At 41.3% G+C, this 17,488-nt stretch overlaps 1 protein-coding gene across 2 annotated transcripts in view; it reads right to left on the bottom strand.

Annotated features, from left to right (window-relative positions):
• The window catches only part of NOP14 (NOP14 nucleolar protein), a 37,657-nt gene extending 20,203 nt beyond the window's left edge, over positions 1 to 17,454 (bottom strand). For both annotated transcript variants that reach the window (XM_038399203.2, XM_043512531.1), the window contains exons 1-7: positions 16,731 to 17,454; positions 10,035 to 10,169; positions 8,378 to 8,519; positions 6,182 to 6,327; positions 4,404 to 4,541; positions 2,376 to 2,498; positions 1,183 to 1,314 (exon numbers count right to left, since the gene is read on the bottom strand). In XM_038399203.2, coding sequence (XP_038255131.1) covers positions 1,183 to 1,314; positions 2,376 to 2,498; positions 4,404 to 4,541; positions 6,182 to 6,327; positions 8,378 to 8,519; positions 10,035 to 10,169; positions 16,731 to 16,928 — 1,014 coding nt within the window. In that variant the 5' untranslated portion in view covers positions 16,929 to 17,454. The remainder of the gene's footprint in view (positions 1 to 1,182; positions 1,315 to 2,375; positions 2,499 to 4,403; positions 4,542 to 6,181; positions 6,328 to 8,377; positions 8,520 to 10,034; positions 10,170 to 16,730) is intronic.
• Between the last annotated feature and the right edge of the window lie 34 nt (positions 17,455 to 17,488).

The raw sequence follows: 17,488 nt of genomic DNA, 5'->3' as shown, positions 1-17,488 counted from the left end.
TAGAAACCAAGAGGAAGAAAGCTGGGGTGGATTGGGAGCAATTGAGCGACAGACAGTCAGGTGACATGCAGGAAAAGCAGTGCTGGGGATGGAAAAGTTGGAAGATGGGCAGCCAGGGAGCAGTGTTTGTAGCCAAAGAGTTGCACCACAAATGGAAGACTTCAACTCTATTTAAAAAGTGCCTTCTATGGGACTTTTGTATTAATAGGACAAGGGGCATTTAGCCCTTAATATGGGTTTGATCCCAAGATGTTAGAAGCCCCAACAACTTGACCTGAATAAGAGCTGAGGGTGGGCCAAATTCTGTTCTGACTTGCACATTTTGTAACTCAACTGTTCTCAGTGAGATTACAAAGGATGTAAGACAAGGAAAACTTTGCCCCCAGAATAAAGTTTTATTACCTTTTATTCCTGTTGGAAGTGTAGAACTAATACTGACCCTATAGAGGAATCTATTTATAGTCTGCCTCATACACCATGCCTAGTTACAGGATCTTTATTCCTGGTGATTATACATGAGAGTGTATGTCAGATGCCATGTATAATTTGCAGCAACCGAGCCCTTGTTTTTCTTGTTAGTTAACCAAGTATATTTGACATTGAGAAAATGAAAGAAACATGAAACCCCACTATGCTGTTTTTACAGGGTCATTTTTCAGAGAGTATAATCATTCAGCTAAACCAATGCATTCAAAACACAGTGATCCCTCCATATGAAGGACAAAGGTGACTTTATGAGAGCTCTGATCCTCCGCTGCAACTAAGAGATACACAGCACAACCCAGGGGAAGGAGGAGGAGGCATTTAATAAAATTTGCGTTAAATCACTTTTATGATCTCCCAGGACTGTTGTGTACCAGTCTGTTCCTTCTAAGTGGAGGGAAACCACATCTATAGCCCTTATGCTGGTTGCACAGAAGTGGATGATGTAGGAGCTACAATGCTGATGACACCACCAGGTGATCTCCTTACACAGGGGTGGTTCTCTATGCAGACTTTAGGCTGCTTTACATTGCCAGCATGACCAAAGCAGCCCTACTTCAGGGAATGAAGTTCAGGTGGAAAGTGCAGCACGTAGATAAAAATAATAAAGTGAACAGAAAAGGGTTCTGTTTCATCTGAAATGATTTTCTCTTCATTTCAGTGACTTTGAAAGTCACTATAAAACAATCAAATTCTTACTTTATAAGAAAGTAAACATCTGTCATCTTTATCCAGGATGAAGCCATCTGCTAAATCGTCAGCTGACATATGCTTGGGTTTCTTTTTATTCTCCTGTTCATCTTTTCCATGCATTCGACGCAGTCTATCAGCCTGTGATTTAAAATAAATTCGGGGAGGGACAATATAGTACACATGACCTAAATTACTTTGTATGAAAATTTTGGAGAAAATACAGATAATTAAGAAAAGAAAATCAAAGAGAAAATAAATTCTTAACTACCACTATTCACCTAGCAGAAGAGAGGAAGGAACAATAAAAAGCAGAGACATGATAACATATTAGCCTGAACTCTTGAGTTTCCTTGTTTTGGTGGGTGGGACTGGTAAATTAGTCTGACTGTGTATATTCTAAATTGTATTTGGAAGGTGTTGAAATAGATCATTTATCAAAAGCCTTGTGTATATTTGGTAATGAAATATTTATTTATCTACGTATATTATCTTAAATACATATTTCTGTAAACATATTATTTACCAGAAAGTAGTAGCTTCTTTAGAGTTTTATGTTTCTGCAATGTGCATGAGTATTTCCTATATTTAAAATGGGTTTGAACAAAATATAGGGCTTGGAAAGGAATTTTAACTCTCTGGGAAACTGATGCCCAGGGAGCACTGAGCTCCATATTGTGTAGGGAACATGCAAACCTTCCCAGGCAAATCCTACCCCTCCACAGAGCAGAATCACGTCAACGCAATTGCCAGGGGACCCTTTGCAGCTACAGGAGGGAAGCGGTGCAGGATTTGCCCAGATGTTAACTCAGCTCCCGTGCACCAAACAGGTTCATCTAACAAAGTTTAAGCACATCTTTGGTCTGAATGATATATAAAAGATAGCCAATGTGCTACTTGTTTTTAACTGGGGGGAAGGGGAGGGAATTAGTTCTCTTGCTATGTAATCTCACAAGCAAAGTATTCAGCCCATTTTTTTTAATGGTCAAATTAAAAATCCATGGAAAAAAAAAGGGCAAATCACGAGATCAGTGTATTAATGCAAATAGTGTCATTAGAATCGGACAGGGGACTTATTCTCAGATTCGTCTCCTGCAATTTTTAGTATGACTGCTTTCAAACTGAGGTTAAGCAATGTCAAAAAACTGTAAGAGGTCACTACCAATGGGAGGGCTACAAAACAATTTGAAACACTCTGGTACCTCTAATTTTTGGAGTCTTTCTTGCTCCTCTTTTGCCAACTCTTCCTCGGTCTTCATCCTGTCAGAGGGTTGCGCCTTCATCTCAAACCCAAGTTCTCGAACAATCATATCATACTCATCAGGCTAAAGAAATACACAATTTCATAATTAATAAATATATTACTTTCTGTGCTCCTCCACAGGTTGCCCTCTGGCTCGTTCAGGAATGACTATGATTGGCTCTGGAGAAGGAGGGAAGGAAGGCCAACACAATACAAGGTCAAGGGAAAGACTAATGGGTGGAAACTGAAATTCATGAAGACTTCCCCCTCCAGGAAAATTCTCATTCTACAAAACATACGTACATTTGTAAATATGAAGTCATAAAAAAAAATATATCCCTTAAAAATACAGACAAGATTTTTTTAATAAAATTATAACTTACATAGGACTTTATATCTTCAAAGCACTGTACAAAACATGAGTTATATCTCTGTTATGAAGGCATTATCCTCATTTGACAGATAGGGAAACTGAGGTACAATTAATCAACATGCCCAAAGCCACACTGCAAACTCAGTGGTAGAGATGAAACTGGAATTCAGAAATTCCTAGTTCCCAGTCACATGCGTAATCCACTAGACCATGACACTTGTCTAAAAGTTAGAGAAATAAGTCTGACAAAATTTTCCTCTTATACTAAACCAGATTATGAATTATCTCTCAAACTGCATACGAATGCAACAGAACACCACTGATTCCCATTTTCTCTGTATCCAACAGATCTCAAAACAAAATCCGCAGGGGTCTCACATCTCAATTTAACACCCATTATGCCTGTCCCTAGCAAAAAACCTGATCAGTTATTCATGGGATAATAGATTTGTCTACCTGTTAGAATTTGAGTTCACTTTCACAATGAATCTACCCAAATCACTAGTATTTTCACCCTTTTTAAAGTCTCAAGAGAGATTTCATAGGCCAACTGAGGCAGAAGTGAAGTTACTGCCACAAGAAGCTATTGCTAAGTTAAAGAATTTGTGTACAAAAGACATTTCAAAGGCATTTACAAAGTCAGCCGATGTCCTTTTCAAACAGATGCTAACTTGTCAGGAAAATGTTTGTCTTAAAAACAAACAAGAATATTGTTCGCATTTTTATTCAACAAGGAATCTCTCTCAAATTCAACAGCTAATGAAAAAGGACAAAGGGTAGCCAGAGTTATGATGCACTTACTGGGAATATAAATCTTAAAATACTTAATATGAATCCTTTTATTTTTCTCTAAAATTAGTATCTACTAAGATCCTTCCAACCTCATAATTCTGACATGAAACTCCCTCAAAGGCTGTAGAATTCTTTCAATTTAACTAAAACACAGGGCATTAAAGCTCTACCCTGATATAATGCGGTCCTCAGGAGCCAAAAAAATCTTACCGTGTTATAGATGAAACCGCGTTATATCAAACTTGCTTTAGCCTCGAGCATTTCCGTTATTAATAGTCACTTCCCGCCGCCTGACTGACTCCTCAGAACCCCCGACCCATCCAAACCCCGCCCACTCCCTGTCCCCTATCCACACCCCCGCCCCTGACAGGCCCCCCAGGACTCCCACACCCTATCCAATGCCCCTGTTTCCCATCCCGACCGCCCCGACCCAGAACCTCCAAACCATCCAACCCCCCTCTGCTCCCTGTCCTCTGACCACCCCGAGACTCTCTGCCCCATATCCAACCCTTCGGCCCCGGCCCGACACCCATAACACGCTGCTCAGAGCAGCGTGTGGGAGGCAGACACTCTGACGCACTGATCCTCTGGAACGCGCAGCCCCACCCCCCCAGAGCTTGCTTTACCGTGTTATATCCCAATTCATGTTGTATTGGGGCGTGTTATATCGGGGTAGAGGTGTATTTTTAATATTTTAATTAGAAACGATCAGCTACAAATAACTAGTGATCAATTTCCCACTTCACTGTCAATCACTACTTTGGTTCTAGTACTGGAGTCAAATCAGTTGCAACAAAACAACCCGTATTGCCAAAACTTTACCTTGGGTTTCTCCTCTTCTTTATCCTTCCTCTCTGATTTGGGGGTTTTGTGGGAGAGGAGGGTTTGGATTTCCTTCCAGTCAGTGTCAAGTTTTTCTGTGAGTTCCAAGGCATTCTCTCTCTGAGTTTGTCTCTCTCTCTAGAAAAATAAAAATATGTATACAACATAATTATTGTTCAATTGGTAATGTATGTAACTGAACAAGGAATACTCTTGAGAGCATTCTGCGCCAAAATAATTAAAAATTTTGCACACAATATTTTAAAATTCTGCAAATTTTATCTGTCAAATAAATGTGAAGGCTCCAGCATAGTATTGGGGAGCACAGGCCACTAGCTGCATAGAGGTGGGAGATCACTGTTCGGCTCCCCCCGGTACACAAACTCAGCAATGAGGCTGCACCCAACCTTGACACAGCACAAGGGCAGGTCCTGCCCCTCTGTGCCAGGTGCATCAGGTGTGGACAGGGAGGCTCAGCAAGGCAGGCTTCAAATATGGAGGGGCTTATTGTGGGGGGGATCCAGGAGTGGGTTGAGAGGGTTCTGTGCGGGACGGTCTGGGCAGGACCTGGATGCACAGGGGCTTGCTGGAGGTGTTCTGGGTGCAAGGGTAACGCAACTAATGGGGGTCCAAGTGAAGGTAGTTGGGGCTCAGCGGGTGGGGGAAGGGTCTGAGTGGGGGAAGATAGAGTTTGGCAGGTGAGGGGGGTCCAGATGCTGGGGGAGTGGGGCTCAGTGGGGTGTGGATCCAGGTGCGGGTGGCTTGCTGGCGTGGTCCAAGTGCAGGGGGAATGAGGCTCAGCAGGAGGGTCTGGGTATGAGGGGGTCTGGATGCCTGGGGGTTGGGTGGATGGTGGAGCATCTCCCTATACAGTGATCCCCCTGCAGCTGAAGAACGATGGGCGCAGGAAGCACAGGAGAGGGGAGAGTTTGCAGATCTTCCTACAGCCAGAGTAGAAATCTGGGGGTGGGTCTGATACAGCCCCGGATGCCGTGCAGGGGAAGAGGAAGTCCTGTCCTCCCCAGCCCAGCCCAGCCCGGACTAACAGGTGAGCCTGGTGCAGGGTAGGGGTCTTCCTCAGTCCTGCCCCATGCCCCACAGTGATTTACCCTTCTGCTGGCTGCCCTGGGCACCCAAAACCCTTCTGCAGGGAAGGGTTTCATGACCGCTCTTGTGGCTTCCCTGTCAGAAAGTCATTTTTCTGTGGGGAAGCAAAGAAACCTGCAGGGGACATAATTCTGCGCAAGTACAGTGGTGCAGAATTCCTATAGGAGTAAAGGAAGATCACCTGCAGCATCAAGAGCAAATGAGGTCTATATATATATATATATAGTCAAAAACAAATATATAATAAAAAATTAGTTCATATCAACTCCTATTTTGCAGCGTTAAGCACCCTTGACAAAGGAAGTAGCACAAACCTGCAATGGGTGACTCAAGGGGAGAGCATGGCAAACAAATTAGCCACACTAACAGAGTTCATAGGTGGAGGGTTTGGGAACCTACAGAGAGGCAGAAACTCTATACAGTTTTCCCAAGGTAAACAGCGTCAGGTATATGATCTTTTGGCTATATATTTAGAAAGCCATATCCCCTCTGCTTACTGTGCCACCAATATTCTTCTCCTGTGAAGAGAGAGGATTTGGTGGTTTCCATGTCCTAAAGCTGATAATGGTTTTACTGAAGATTTTCTGCCTTCTGTAAGTTTTCATATGGGAAATGATGTGGTATTTAATGTTGTCTGTCCAGATTTTTTTATTCAAAGGCTATAAACTCACCTTCTCTTGTTTGGATTTGGCAATCAGCTCTTCAATGAGCTCCCTGCGAGATTTAGGTTTTTCCTCCTCTTCATCTTCTTCCCCAATGAGTGCTTTCTTACGAAGAAGACCTCCACCACCTCCAAAGTGAGCAGCAGTTAGCTCAGCTGAAAAAAAGAGAATTGAAAGGATTAATGAATCTATAGATTTATGCTCTCCTTAAGCTGTTGGGTTGCTATTTCCCTATCATTAAGGCACAGGAGCAACTGATGGATTCCATGTAAGAATAAAATAGCTAGTTAACCAAAGTTTAAACCCCATTTCTGCTGATAAAGATTGATGTTTGGCCTAAGTTAAGATAAGACTTTTCAGAAAAGGATTCCCACCATCACCTTGGATTTCCAAACTTTGTTAAGTTTCCTTTCAAATACACACAGGCAAAAGATACTTTTTGATTTAAGACAGCAATATAGCACTTTTTATCTGATGACCTCAAAGCACTTTAGTGTTGTGTGGTTTAATTTAATATATTAATGTGAAGATAAGCATTATTATTCCTATTTTACAGATAAGAGCACAGAGAAGTCAAGTGACTTGACCAACATTCCAGAAAAGGTTTATGCCAAGAATAGAATGTGCTTTAATTACCAGACACTGACTGTGTTTAATCTGTAAGAGCACATAAACTTAGGCCCTGATCCCGCAGATATGTAGAAACAATTAATTTTAAGAACATGGGTAGTTCCACTGGACTACAAAAAGGCAGACCAAGGCTTCAGACATCACAAGGACATATGCCCCATGAGAGAAACCTACGATAGTATGTTAGCCTCAACAATGGATTTTTTTGCTTATGTTCACTCTCCTAACTTTCATGTAAGGCAATTTGTGTGTTCAGTGGTTTTATTCAACGAGTACCCAAAAATGAAATAACCTGAAAACCTGTTTAAAACAAAATTTTTATGTAAAGTGTTTATAATCTACTGGGCTACAGAATTAAATATCTATTTTTTTCTTTAAAGCTATCTTTCATCAAGTTAAAAAGAAATCAGCTACTGTTTTAACGCAACTAAGGCCATGATACTGCAATTTGCTTTGCTCAGGTCCAGTAGTCCAATAGGGCCTACAATGCATGAACTCCTACCACTTACTCATTAGCAGAACATTCACAAACACTACTGCAAGAGGTGTGCACATTTCTATTGACATTAAAGACATAGATAAAATAAAGGTAGTAAACAAAAAGCAGCCAGGTTGGCTTTTACCTATCTATCTAGCCAAACATAGCTGCAAACAACCTTTATTCAGTGAGCAATATTTATTGATATATGTAGACCTCTCCAAGTCAAGGGAGATACTTGCATAAATATAGATTACTCACATGACTAAGAGTTGCAGAAACTAGCTCTAGATTTGCCAAATAGAAAAGATAAAAATCAGTATGGAAAGAATTTTAAATTTACATCATCTGTGAACAATTATACCCAAATGACCAGATTACAAAACCCTTACTCACATTAGTGAGCACTTATTGACACAAGAAATCCCGCTGACTTCAATTAGACTATCAGTGTGAGTAACTGCTCACTATTGTAAGTAGGGGGCTCATAATCTGGTCGAAAGAAATGTAGAAAACAAAATGTTATTTGTTTTAACGTGGACAAAACAATGTATTTTTCCCTTTGTTCTGAGAAATGGCTGCCCTGTTTGTGCTGAAATTTCCCCCCAAAAAACAATTCAGCCCAACGTGTATGTGTGTAAAGTTATAAAGCAACTGAAAACAGGGTCTTCTTATAATGGAATGTATAATGCAGCCTCAACTCCAGGTGTTCCTATTGGTGCCACCTATAATGTGCCATACTTGCAAGCATCCTGGCATCTCTAAATAGTTGATTTTAAACCAGTTTATTTTAATTCTGAATGCACTTACTTTAAGGATAATCCATATGTGAAAAGTCAATTACGATGTGATGAAATATTATACATATTTCTTAAAATCGTGAATGGTTAAAAATTTCAACATGATATTGGCACTTACCAGTTCTAGTCACCATTTTCTATCAGACTAAAGAGAACAGAAGGCTGATTCAAATCTGAACCTTTTCTTTACATTATTTTTCAATGAAAGCAGGGTACATAACAATTCACACAGCTATATTAACAATGAAAATTAGATTGGATAAAAATGTATTAAGGTATCAGTTTGATTTTTCTTACCTGACAATATTCCTCTTTCTTCAGTATCACTGTCGCTATCAATAACATCATTAAGTTTTTCAATATCTGCTAAAGATTGGCCATAATGGGTCAATTCTTCATCTTCATTGAGATTATAGATACTTTTCTTTTCATGAGTTTGCTGTGAAAAATAAACAAACCAATCAATTTACGAATGAGACATTTTTCAGATTAATACCAGTTAACGACAGCTAGTCAACAAAGATTTATTCCCCCCAGAAGCTAATATTTTCAGTTTAGCCCAGAAGAACCCTGTTTCATTTCTCTGTTATTTTAACAACATTAATAAGCCTTCAATTTCATTCAGATACATTAAAGCGAGAAACTGTGAGCATCTCACACCAGTTTTTACTTTCCATTAAATCCATCGTAGAAACTACAGAATTAAACTAGTGTAAGTGGTGAATCAGGCTCAGTATTCTGGGGAAGGGCTTATTTTATTAGTTAAAAAATGGTAAAATTACTACAAAAGCAAGCTTAGATTTTGTATATATTAAAAAAACACTTTTTTTTTTAATAAAATGTTTCAGACTTAATAACCACTAAAAAATTAGTTAAGCTTTCCAATAACAATCTTATTCCTAGAATTTTCTGCACATGGAACCATGCTGCTTAATTCAGGAGTCCAAACATGAAAGAGACGATATAGTATTCCAAACTGATTCCACTTCTTAGAGCAGAGGTCCCCAAACTGTAGAGTGTGCTCCCCGAGGGGGGCACGGAGGAATGTTCAGGGTGTGTGGCTGGGGCCTGGGCCAGCCTCCACAGGGGGCAGGGAGGGAGCACCACTGAGCTTTGCTCCTGGCCCCAGCTGCTGGCCTTGGCACCACATTTGGCTCCGCCCTCAGTTGTGGCCCCAGTCTTAGCCCCCTTACCCTGTTCACATCCTCCCCTCCTGGAGCAGCGGCCCCACTCCAGGCGAGGGGGAGAACAAGGGGAAGCACGAGGTAAAAAGTTTGGGGATCACTGTCTTAGAGCGGTAAGATCCTAAAATGAGCTTCATGGGTCATCAAGGGAAATGGCCTTTTTCAGGAGTGTCGGTAAGAACATGAAATAGTGTTTAATGACAATTAAAGGATTTACATTTTGTGGGAATGAAACTGAATTTTGTCTAGTTTAACTCCCCCCCCCCCAAAATCACAATTTTGTAAATGTTAAAATAATTCAGCTTTAAAATCTTTATTTTGGATAGGACTGGTCAAAAATATTCTGAGCAAAAACGTTTTTAATACAAAAATCAATTTTTGATAAAATTTTTTTCATGAAAAATGTCTCCTTTACATAGAAAATTTTGATTTTTCATAAAAATCCCCAAATCCCCAACAACCAAACTATTTCAGTTTTTGGCCAACATTTTTTGGTTTTCTGATTTCCACCAAAAATTCTGAAATTTTCTATAATTTTTTTTATGAGCTCTAATTCTGGAATTCATTTAGATCGAGTAAAAGGTGCAGATAGGTTTTCAGAAAACAGAATGTGTTGGAGTAAAAAAATGAAAGTTAGGTATGGTTGCTATGTTATAGGTTTTGATATAATCCTTAGGGACCAAGCAATGTATTATTTACAGAAAACTTTGTTTGGCAAATTAAAAATTTCTACATTTTTTTAAAAATTATTTTTCATTCCTATACTTTACCTGTCGTTCCAAAGAGAACCTCTTCATCATCTTCTCTTCTGGGCTTATTTTGGTATTATATTCACCAAAACGTTTATCTTTAAATACATTGGACTTTTCCCGTTCTTTGTATTCTTTCAGCAAAGTTTGTGTACGCTGAAAAAGAGATCAAAGCATTAACTTAACAAAAGCACACCTAAAGCCAATGAATTAAGGCCTAATTTATTCAAACACAAACACATATACACACACTGAATATGAGAACACTACTGTTGACTATAAAAAGACCAATTCTAATCAATCCTGTAAAATTATTTATTTTACCCTTATTTAATTCAATGATTAGTATACTTTATTATACTCCTAAAACAACTATAAACAATACCAATGAAGAACTGTCATCTTAGTTCAGCTCATTGTGTAAAAGAAAGAATCTATCTATATATAAAAAACCTCAAGCAGAGTACTAGCTGCAACCATTGTCGGCAGCCTCAGAGGAGAGCTCAGTAATCGAACAGGTACAGATACTGAACTACCTATTTCACCCTGAAAACAGACCCTCTAGGTCAGCAGTGAGGTATATTTGGCAGGCCAGAGGAGGGAAATTTGGCAGGCCAGCGTGGGGATGTCTATATTGTATCTGTTTTGCAGATAAACAGAGAGCTACACCTCTTTCTAGTGCTTTTAATACAGTATCTTATATTAGGACTTGATTTGACTTTTTTCTTAAACGAAAAAAACCCTCAAGAGCTAACTAAACAAGACATTTACTTTTCCAGTATTAACCGTGTAAAAGTTTTGTAAAACCCAGGCCAATATTATAGGAGGCGGGAAACTAATTTACCATCTCTTGCTCTCACATTGCAATACCACAACCAATACATTTTCATCCAGCTGGCTACCTTCAGTATTAGGTTCAAAAAGGTAAGTGGCAATATAAAACATTAAAAAAAGTTTAGCTGATTCCTGGGAAGAAATACTATTGTTAATTATTATTATTATTATTAGTGAACTCTCAAACTATTATAGGCAGCAAAATAGCTGAAGTTTCTAGCTACAGCCTTTTACGCCCATGTCACAGGTGCAGAATCTGCTGATGTCAGGATTACTAAATAATGGAAGTCTTACTTCACATGACAGCTTGTGCCACACATTCTCAAAGAAACTGCGGAACCACCTGATCAACATCCTCTGAAACCTGTCATTATGCAAGGCACTGAATTTAGCCGTATAGAGTGGAAGTCTGTCAACTTCATGAAAAAACTCGCACAGATACAGACAGACATCATCTTCCTCTCCAAATGCAAACAGATGGACATCATACCGAAAGGACTGAAGGTAAAAAAATCCATTACAATCTACATACCACACAGACTATGCTGACAGCTTGTGCCACACACTCTCAAAGAAACTGCGGAACCACCTGATCAACATCCTCTGAAACCTGTAGAATTTATGTTCCCTTTCCATCCATTTATTTTATAAAAAGAAAAGGAGTACTTGTGGCACCTTAGAGACTAACAAATTTATTAGAGCATAAGCTTTCGTGAGCTACAGCTCACTTCATCGGATGCATTTGGTGGAAAAAACAGAGGAGAGATTTATATACACACAGAGAACATGAAACAATGGGTTTATCATACACACTGTAAGGAGAGTGATCACTTAAGATAAGCCATCACCAGCAGCAGGGAGGGAAAAAGGAGGAAAACCTTTCATGGTGACAAGCAAGGTAGGCTAATTCCAGCAGTTAACAAGAATATCAGAGGAACAGTGGGGGGTGGGGTGGGAGGGAGAAATACCATGGGGAAATAGTTTTACTTTGTGTAATGACTCATCCATTCCCAGTCTCTATTCAAGCCTAAATTAATTGTATCCAGTTTGCAAATTAATTCCAATTCAGCAGTCTCTCGTTGGAGTCTGTTTTTGAAGCTTTTTTGTTGAAGGATAGCCACTCTTAGGTCTGTGATCGAGTGACCAGAGAGATTGAAGTGTTCTCCAACTGGTTTTTGAATGTTATAATTCTTGACGTCTGATTTGTGTCCATTCATTCTTTTACTGTAGAGACTGTCCAGTTTGGCCAATGTACATGGCAGAGGGGCATTGCTGGCACATGATGGCATATATCACATTGGTAGATGCGCAGGTGAATGAGCCTCTGATAGTGTGGCTGATGTGATTAGGCCCTATGATGATATCCCCTGAATAGATATGTGGACAGAGTTGGCAACGGGCTTTGTTGCAAGGATAGGTTCCTGGGTTAGCGGTTCTGTTGTGTGGTGGACAGAACCACCACTGGTGCCTTCAGTAAGGGATGCATCAGATTACTGGGCTCCCAGACATACAGTATGTACGTAGTCAAGATGCTCTCTAATGTGGTGTGTGCTTATGGCTATGGACTTGGTGTCAGGTCAGAATAACCACGCTGATGCTGCAGTCGGTGGTCTGTTATTTATATTACTGTAGCACCAAGGAATCCTAATCAAGGAACAGCACAATACAAAGAAGTAACAAAGACGACAGTCCCTTCCCCCAGAGCTTACAATCTAGGATACAGAGACTAGAGGATGCAGCTGACAGATGAAATAGACAAATTGGGTAAGGGTAGCTTGATAGATGAAAAACCACAGAGTTTAAAAGAAAAGCAGAAGTCTTATCTCAGCACTTGCCTAACAATTTCCTTTCCAATGATGGGAAACTTTAAAGTAATATTTAAAAAAACCCCACAAAATACCGATGTTCACTTTGGGTACAGGTCCTTTGTAATTCAGGCTTATTCCTCTTGGTCTTCTCAGATAACTGTGTTTCCCATAAAGTAAAAAATGTCTAAAGCCCCATAGTGCAAAGACTTAAGCACATCCTTAAACTGAAATCAAAGAGACTATAAATATTAATGAAGTTAACATTTGACAGGCTTGGGGCCTAAACTCCCACTATGATATAAACCAGTGTTTCTCAACCTTTTTGATACCAGGTACCAGCTTGCTGCCTTCCTAAACTGCGTCAGGAAAATCTGAGGCCTGGCAAGAAGGCTGCCATGGACCAGTCACTGAGAAAGATTGGTATAGACCAGGGGTTCTCAAACTGGGGGTCGGGACCCCTCAGGGGGTCGCGAGCTGTCAGCCTCCACCCCAAACCTCGCTTTGCATCCAGCATTTATAATGGTGTTAAATATATTAAGAAGTGTTTTTAATTTATAAAAGTGTCACACTCAGAGGCTTGCTATTTGAAGGGGGTCACCAGTACAAAAGCTTGAGAACCACTGGTATAGACCATTTGGGGAAGTCTGAATCTTGTCTGAAGCTGCTCTATACCTAAGATTTAGGTCAACCTACATACATTGCTCAGGGATGTAAAAAATTTAATGCCTCATGTGTCAGTTAGGTTGACCTAATCCCCACTGTAGATGCAGCTAGGTTGATAGATTGACGGAAGAATTATTTTATCTACTGCCTCTTGAGAAGGTGGATTTACCATAGCAATGGAAAAACCCCGCCTGTCACTGTAGTGTCTACACTACACTGGCATAGCTGCATCTGTGGCACTGTAGCACAGACATACCCTCATTTGTAAGTCCAGCAAGCTACAATATTACCTTTCTTGGACAGTAAGCCTGAATCACTTATGAAGCAGTTGGGGGCATTTATGTTAGATTTCCCATACTTATTAGATGTTGACTATGATCCTTAGCAAGATGAAAGGAAATGAAGGCTCATGTATTTTCACCATTCAACGAACGTGGCTGTAGTTTTCAGTGATTACTAAGTCACCTTATCCTGAAGGCAGAGCTCTGACCTTGATATCAACAGCAGGGTCAGTCACTAACAGTGTTAGGAGCCAGTTTCAGAGATGGTCTCAGGGTGTAGGACATAAAGAACTCACTAAGACATTCTGAGTTTTCATGAACACCTTTAAAGGGGCATTTTGAGGCATTACATTGCATCCCGACATTGTCTACTCCATACCACCAGTTCGACCAGTGTAGCTTGGATCAACATCATGATAATCACAAAAAAGGATTTTGTATTTAAGAACGGCCATACTGGGTCAGATCAATGGTCCATCTAGCCCAGTATCCTGGCTTCCGACAGTGGGTAATGCCAGGTGCTTCAGTGGAAATGAACAAAATAGGCAATCATCAAGTGATTCAACTCCTGTTGTTCACCCCCAGCTTCTGGCAGAGGCTAGGGACACTCAGAGCATGGTGTTGCATCCCTGCCCATCCTGGCTAATAGCCATTGAGAGACCTATCCTCCAGAAATTCTTTTTGAACCCTGCTATAGTTTTGGCCTTCACAACATCCTCTGGCATGAAGTTCCATAGGTTGACTGTGCATTATGTAAAGAACTTCTGTTTGTTTTAAACCCGCCGCCTATTAATTTGAGTGATGCCAATTTCTTGTGTTATGTGAAGGAGTAAAATTTCTTATTCACCTTCTTCACACCAGTCAAGATTTTATAGATTTCTATCATATTCCCTCTTAGTCATCTCTTTTCCAAGCTGAATAGTCCCAGTCTTTTTACTCTCTCCTCATACAGAAGCTGTTCCATACCCCCTAATCATTTTTGTTGCCCTTCTCTGTACCTTTTCCAATTCCAATATATCCTTTTTTGAAATAGAGGAGCGAACGGAGGACACACCAGATCCGCACGTAGCATTCAAGATGTGAATGTATAGAATGTACAGTTCTTTAGACTATAGCATTTTTCATCTGGGGGTGTCAAAGGGCTTTATAACATTAAGTATCACAATCCTTGAGTGAGGTAAATGTAATTTTCAAAGTTTCAGAGTAGCAGCCGTGTTAGTCTGTATTCGCAAAAAGAAAAGGAGTACTTGTGGCACCTTAGAGACTAACAAATTTATTAGAGCATAAGCTTTCGTGAGCTACAGCTCACTTCATCGGATGCATTTGGTGGAAAAAACAGAGGAGAGATTTATATACACACACACAGAGAACATGAAACAATGGGTTTATCATACACACTGTAAGGAGAGTGATCACTTAAGATAAGCCATCACCAACAGCAGGGGGGGGAAGGAGGAAAACCTTTCATGGTGACAAGCAGGTAGGCTAATTCCAGCAGTTAACAAGAATATCAGAGGAACAGTGGGGGGTGGGGTGGGAGGGAGAAATACCATGGGGAAATAGTTTTACTTTGTGTAATGACTCATCCATTCCCAGTCTCTATTCAAGAAAAACAAGAGAACAACAACATTCCCAGTCTCTAAACAAAGAAAACAACAGAACGCCACTAGCCATCACCTTCAGCCCCCAACTAAAACCCCTCCAACGCATCATCAAGGATCTACAACCTATCCTGAAGGACGAGCCATCGCTCTCTCAGATCTTGGGAGACAGACCAGTCCTTGCTTACAGACAGCCCCCCAATCTGAAGCAAATACTCACCAGCAACCACACACCACACAACAGAACCACTAACCCAGGAACCTATCCTTGCAACAAAGCCCGTTGCCAACTCTGTCCACATATCTATTCAGGGGATACCATCATAGGGCCTAATCACATCAGCCACACTATCAGAGGCTCGTTCACCTGCGCATCTACCAATGTGATATATGCCATCATGTGCCAGCAATGCCCCTCTGCCATGTACATTGGCCAAACTGGACAGTCTCTACGTAAAAGAATGAATGGACACAAATCAGACGTCAAGAATTATAACATTCAAAAACCAGTTGGAGAACACTTCAATCTCTCTGGTCACTCGATCACAGACCTAAGAGTGGCTATCCTTCAACAAAAAAGCTTCAAAAACAGACTCCAACGAGAGACTGCTGAATTGGAATTAATTTGCAAACTGGATACAATTAACTTAGGCTTGAATAGAGACTGGGAATGGATGAGTCATTACACAAAGTAAAACTATTTCCCCATGGTATTTCTCCCTCCCACCCCACCCCCCACTGTTCCTCTGATATTCTTGTTAACTGCTGGAATTAGCCTACCTGCTTGTCACCATGAAAGGTTTTCCTCCTTCCCCCCCCTGCTGTTGGTGATGGCTTATCTTAAGTGATCACTCTCCTTACAGTGTGTATGATAAACCCATTGTTTCATGTTCTCTGTGTGTGTGTATATAAATCTCTCCTCTGTTTTTTCCACCAAATGCATCCGATGAAGTGAGCTGTAGCTCACGAAAGCTTATGCTCTAATAAATTTGTTAGTCTCTAAGGTGCCACAAGTACTCCTTTTCTTTTTGTAATTTTCAAGTCAGAGAAATCAAGGTACAGAGCAATCTTTTTGCTTGAAAATTTTCCAGAGCAGGGATGATTTATCAACGTTTATCAACTAACTAAAATAGGGCTCCAGTCCTCTCTGGGCCCCTTAGATAATACTGCAATACAAATGTTCATTGTTATCAGAATAAAGTGGCTTACCAAAAGTCACAGAGCAAGTAAATAACAAAGGCTGGGAAAAAAAAAATCCCTACTCACTAGCCTATAGTCTATTCCGGGACTATAGAGTCTGAGAATGGGGTTGTACCCCAACATGACATAAGGGCAGCCTTGGTGAGGTTTGTACCATCAAACCCTTCGAGCCATGCTAGAGAATCCCGAGTTCAAACGGTTCAGGTATCATCATTTGCACAACCTGCGGGTGTGCATCACCACTGCCCCGTCTGGCAGCGGGGGCTTGCTCCAGAGTGGTAGGATCCACACCTTGTCCTCATCTGATGAGTGGCCTCCCCCCAGTCTTACCTTCTTCACAGCCTTGGAGCGCGACACGCCCGGCAGCCCCACGTCATGTTTGGTTCTCCTCCCCAAGATATGAAACTTCTGCTTGTTGACTTTCACCTCGAAAGGGTTGTTCTTCACCAATGCCATCCCTGCCCCACTCGGGCCCGTGGCCCTGGCAGCCACTTGGCCCTTTCTTCTCTGCTTAGTTGGTTTCCCCATCGTAGTGTGTGGGTGGGATCAATACTCAGTCAGCAGCATGAAGAACCAGGGACTACAGTCTTGTACAGGCTCCTGAGGAATAGGCCTGGCGGGGGCTAAGCCACGCTAAACAAAATGGCGACCAAGGGCGCCCGACCTGAAACTGCCCCAAGCTGCCCCCTGCTGTCTGGACGCACCACCTCGCGCGAGAGCGTCTAAGTAGCGTGAGATCTAAAGGGGGCGACCAGGGTCCCTCACCAGCCTGCCCAGCTTCTCTACTGACTACCTCTTACATTACAAACTAAGCCTGGAACGCGGCCACACCTCTCGCGAGAGTTGACCCCGACATCTCGCGGGATTTAGTGATAGCGGCTAGGCTCTGTAGGAGAAGAGATCGGAGTGGTAGGAACTACATGACTATATATCCCGGCATGCACTGCTGCACCCTCGAGGCGAGGAACTGTCAATCCCATCAGGGAATACTCCACCGGGCGCGCGCGCGCTTACTACTCTTAGCTACCAACGAGCCCGCTTTGACGCAAGATGCCACCGGCCGGGGGAGCGCATTGCTTGCTGGGAGT

Source organism: Dermochelys coriacea, chromosome 4 (genome assembly GCF_009764565.3).
Source record: "Dermochelys coriacea isolate rDerCor1 chromosome 4, rDerCor1.pri.v4, whole genome shotgun sequence".
NCBI classification, from domain to species: Eukaryota; Metazoa; Chordata; order Testudines; family Dermochelyidae; genus Dermochelys; species Dermochelys coriacea.
This window is presented reverse-complemented; position numbering and strand designations above follow the sequence as displayed.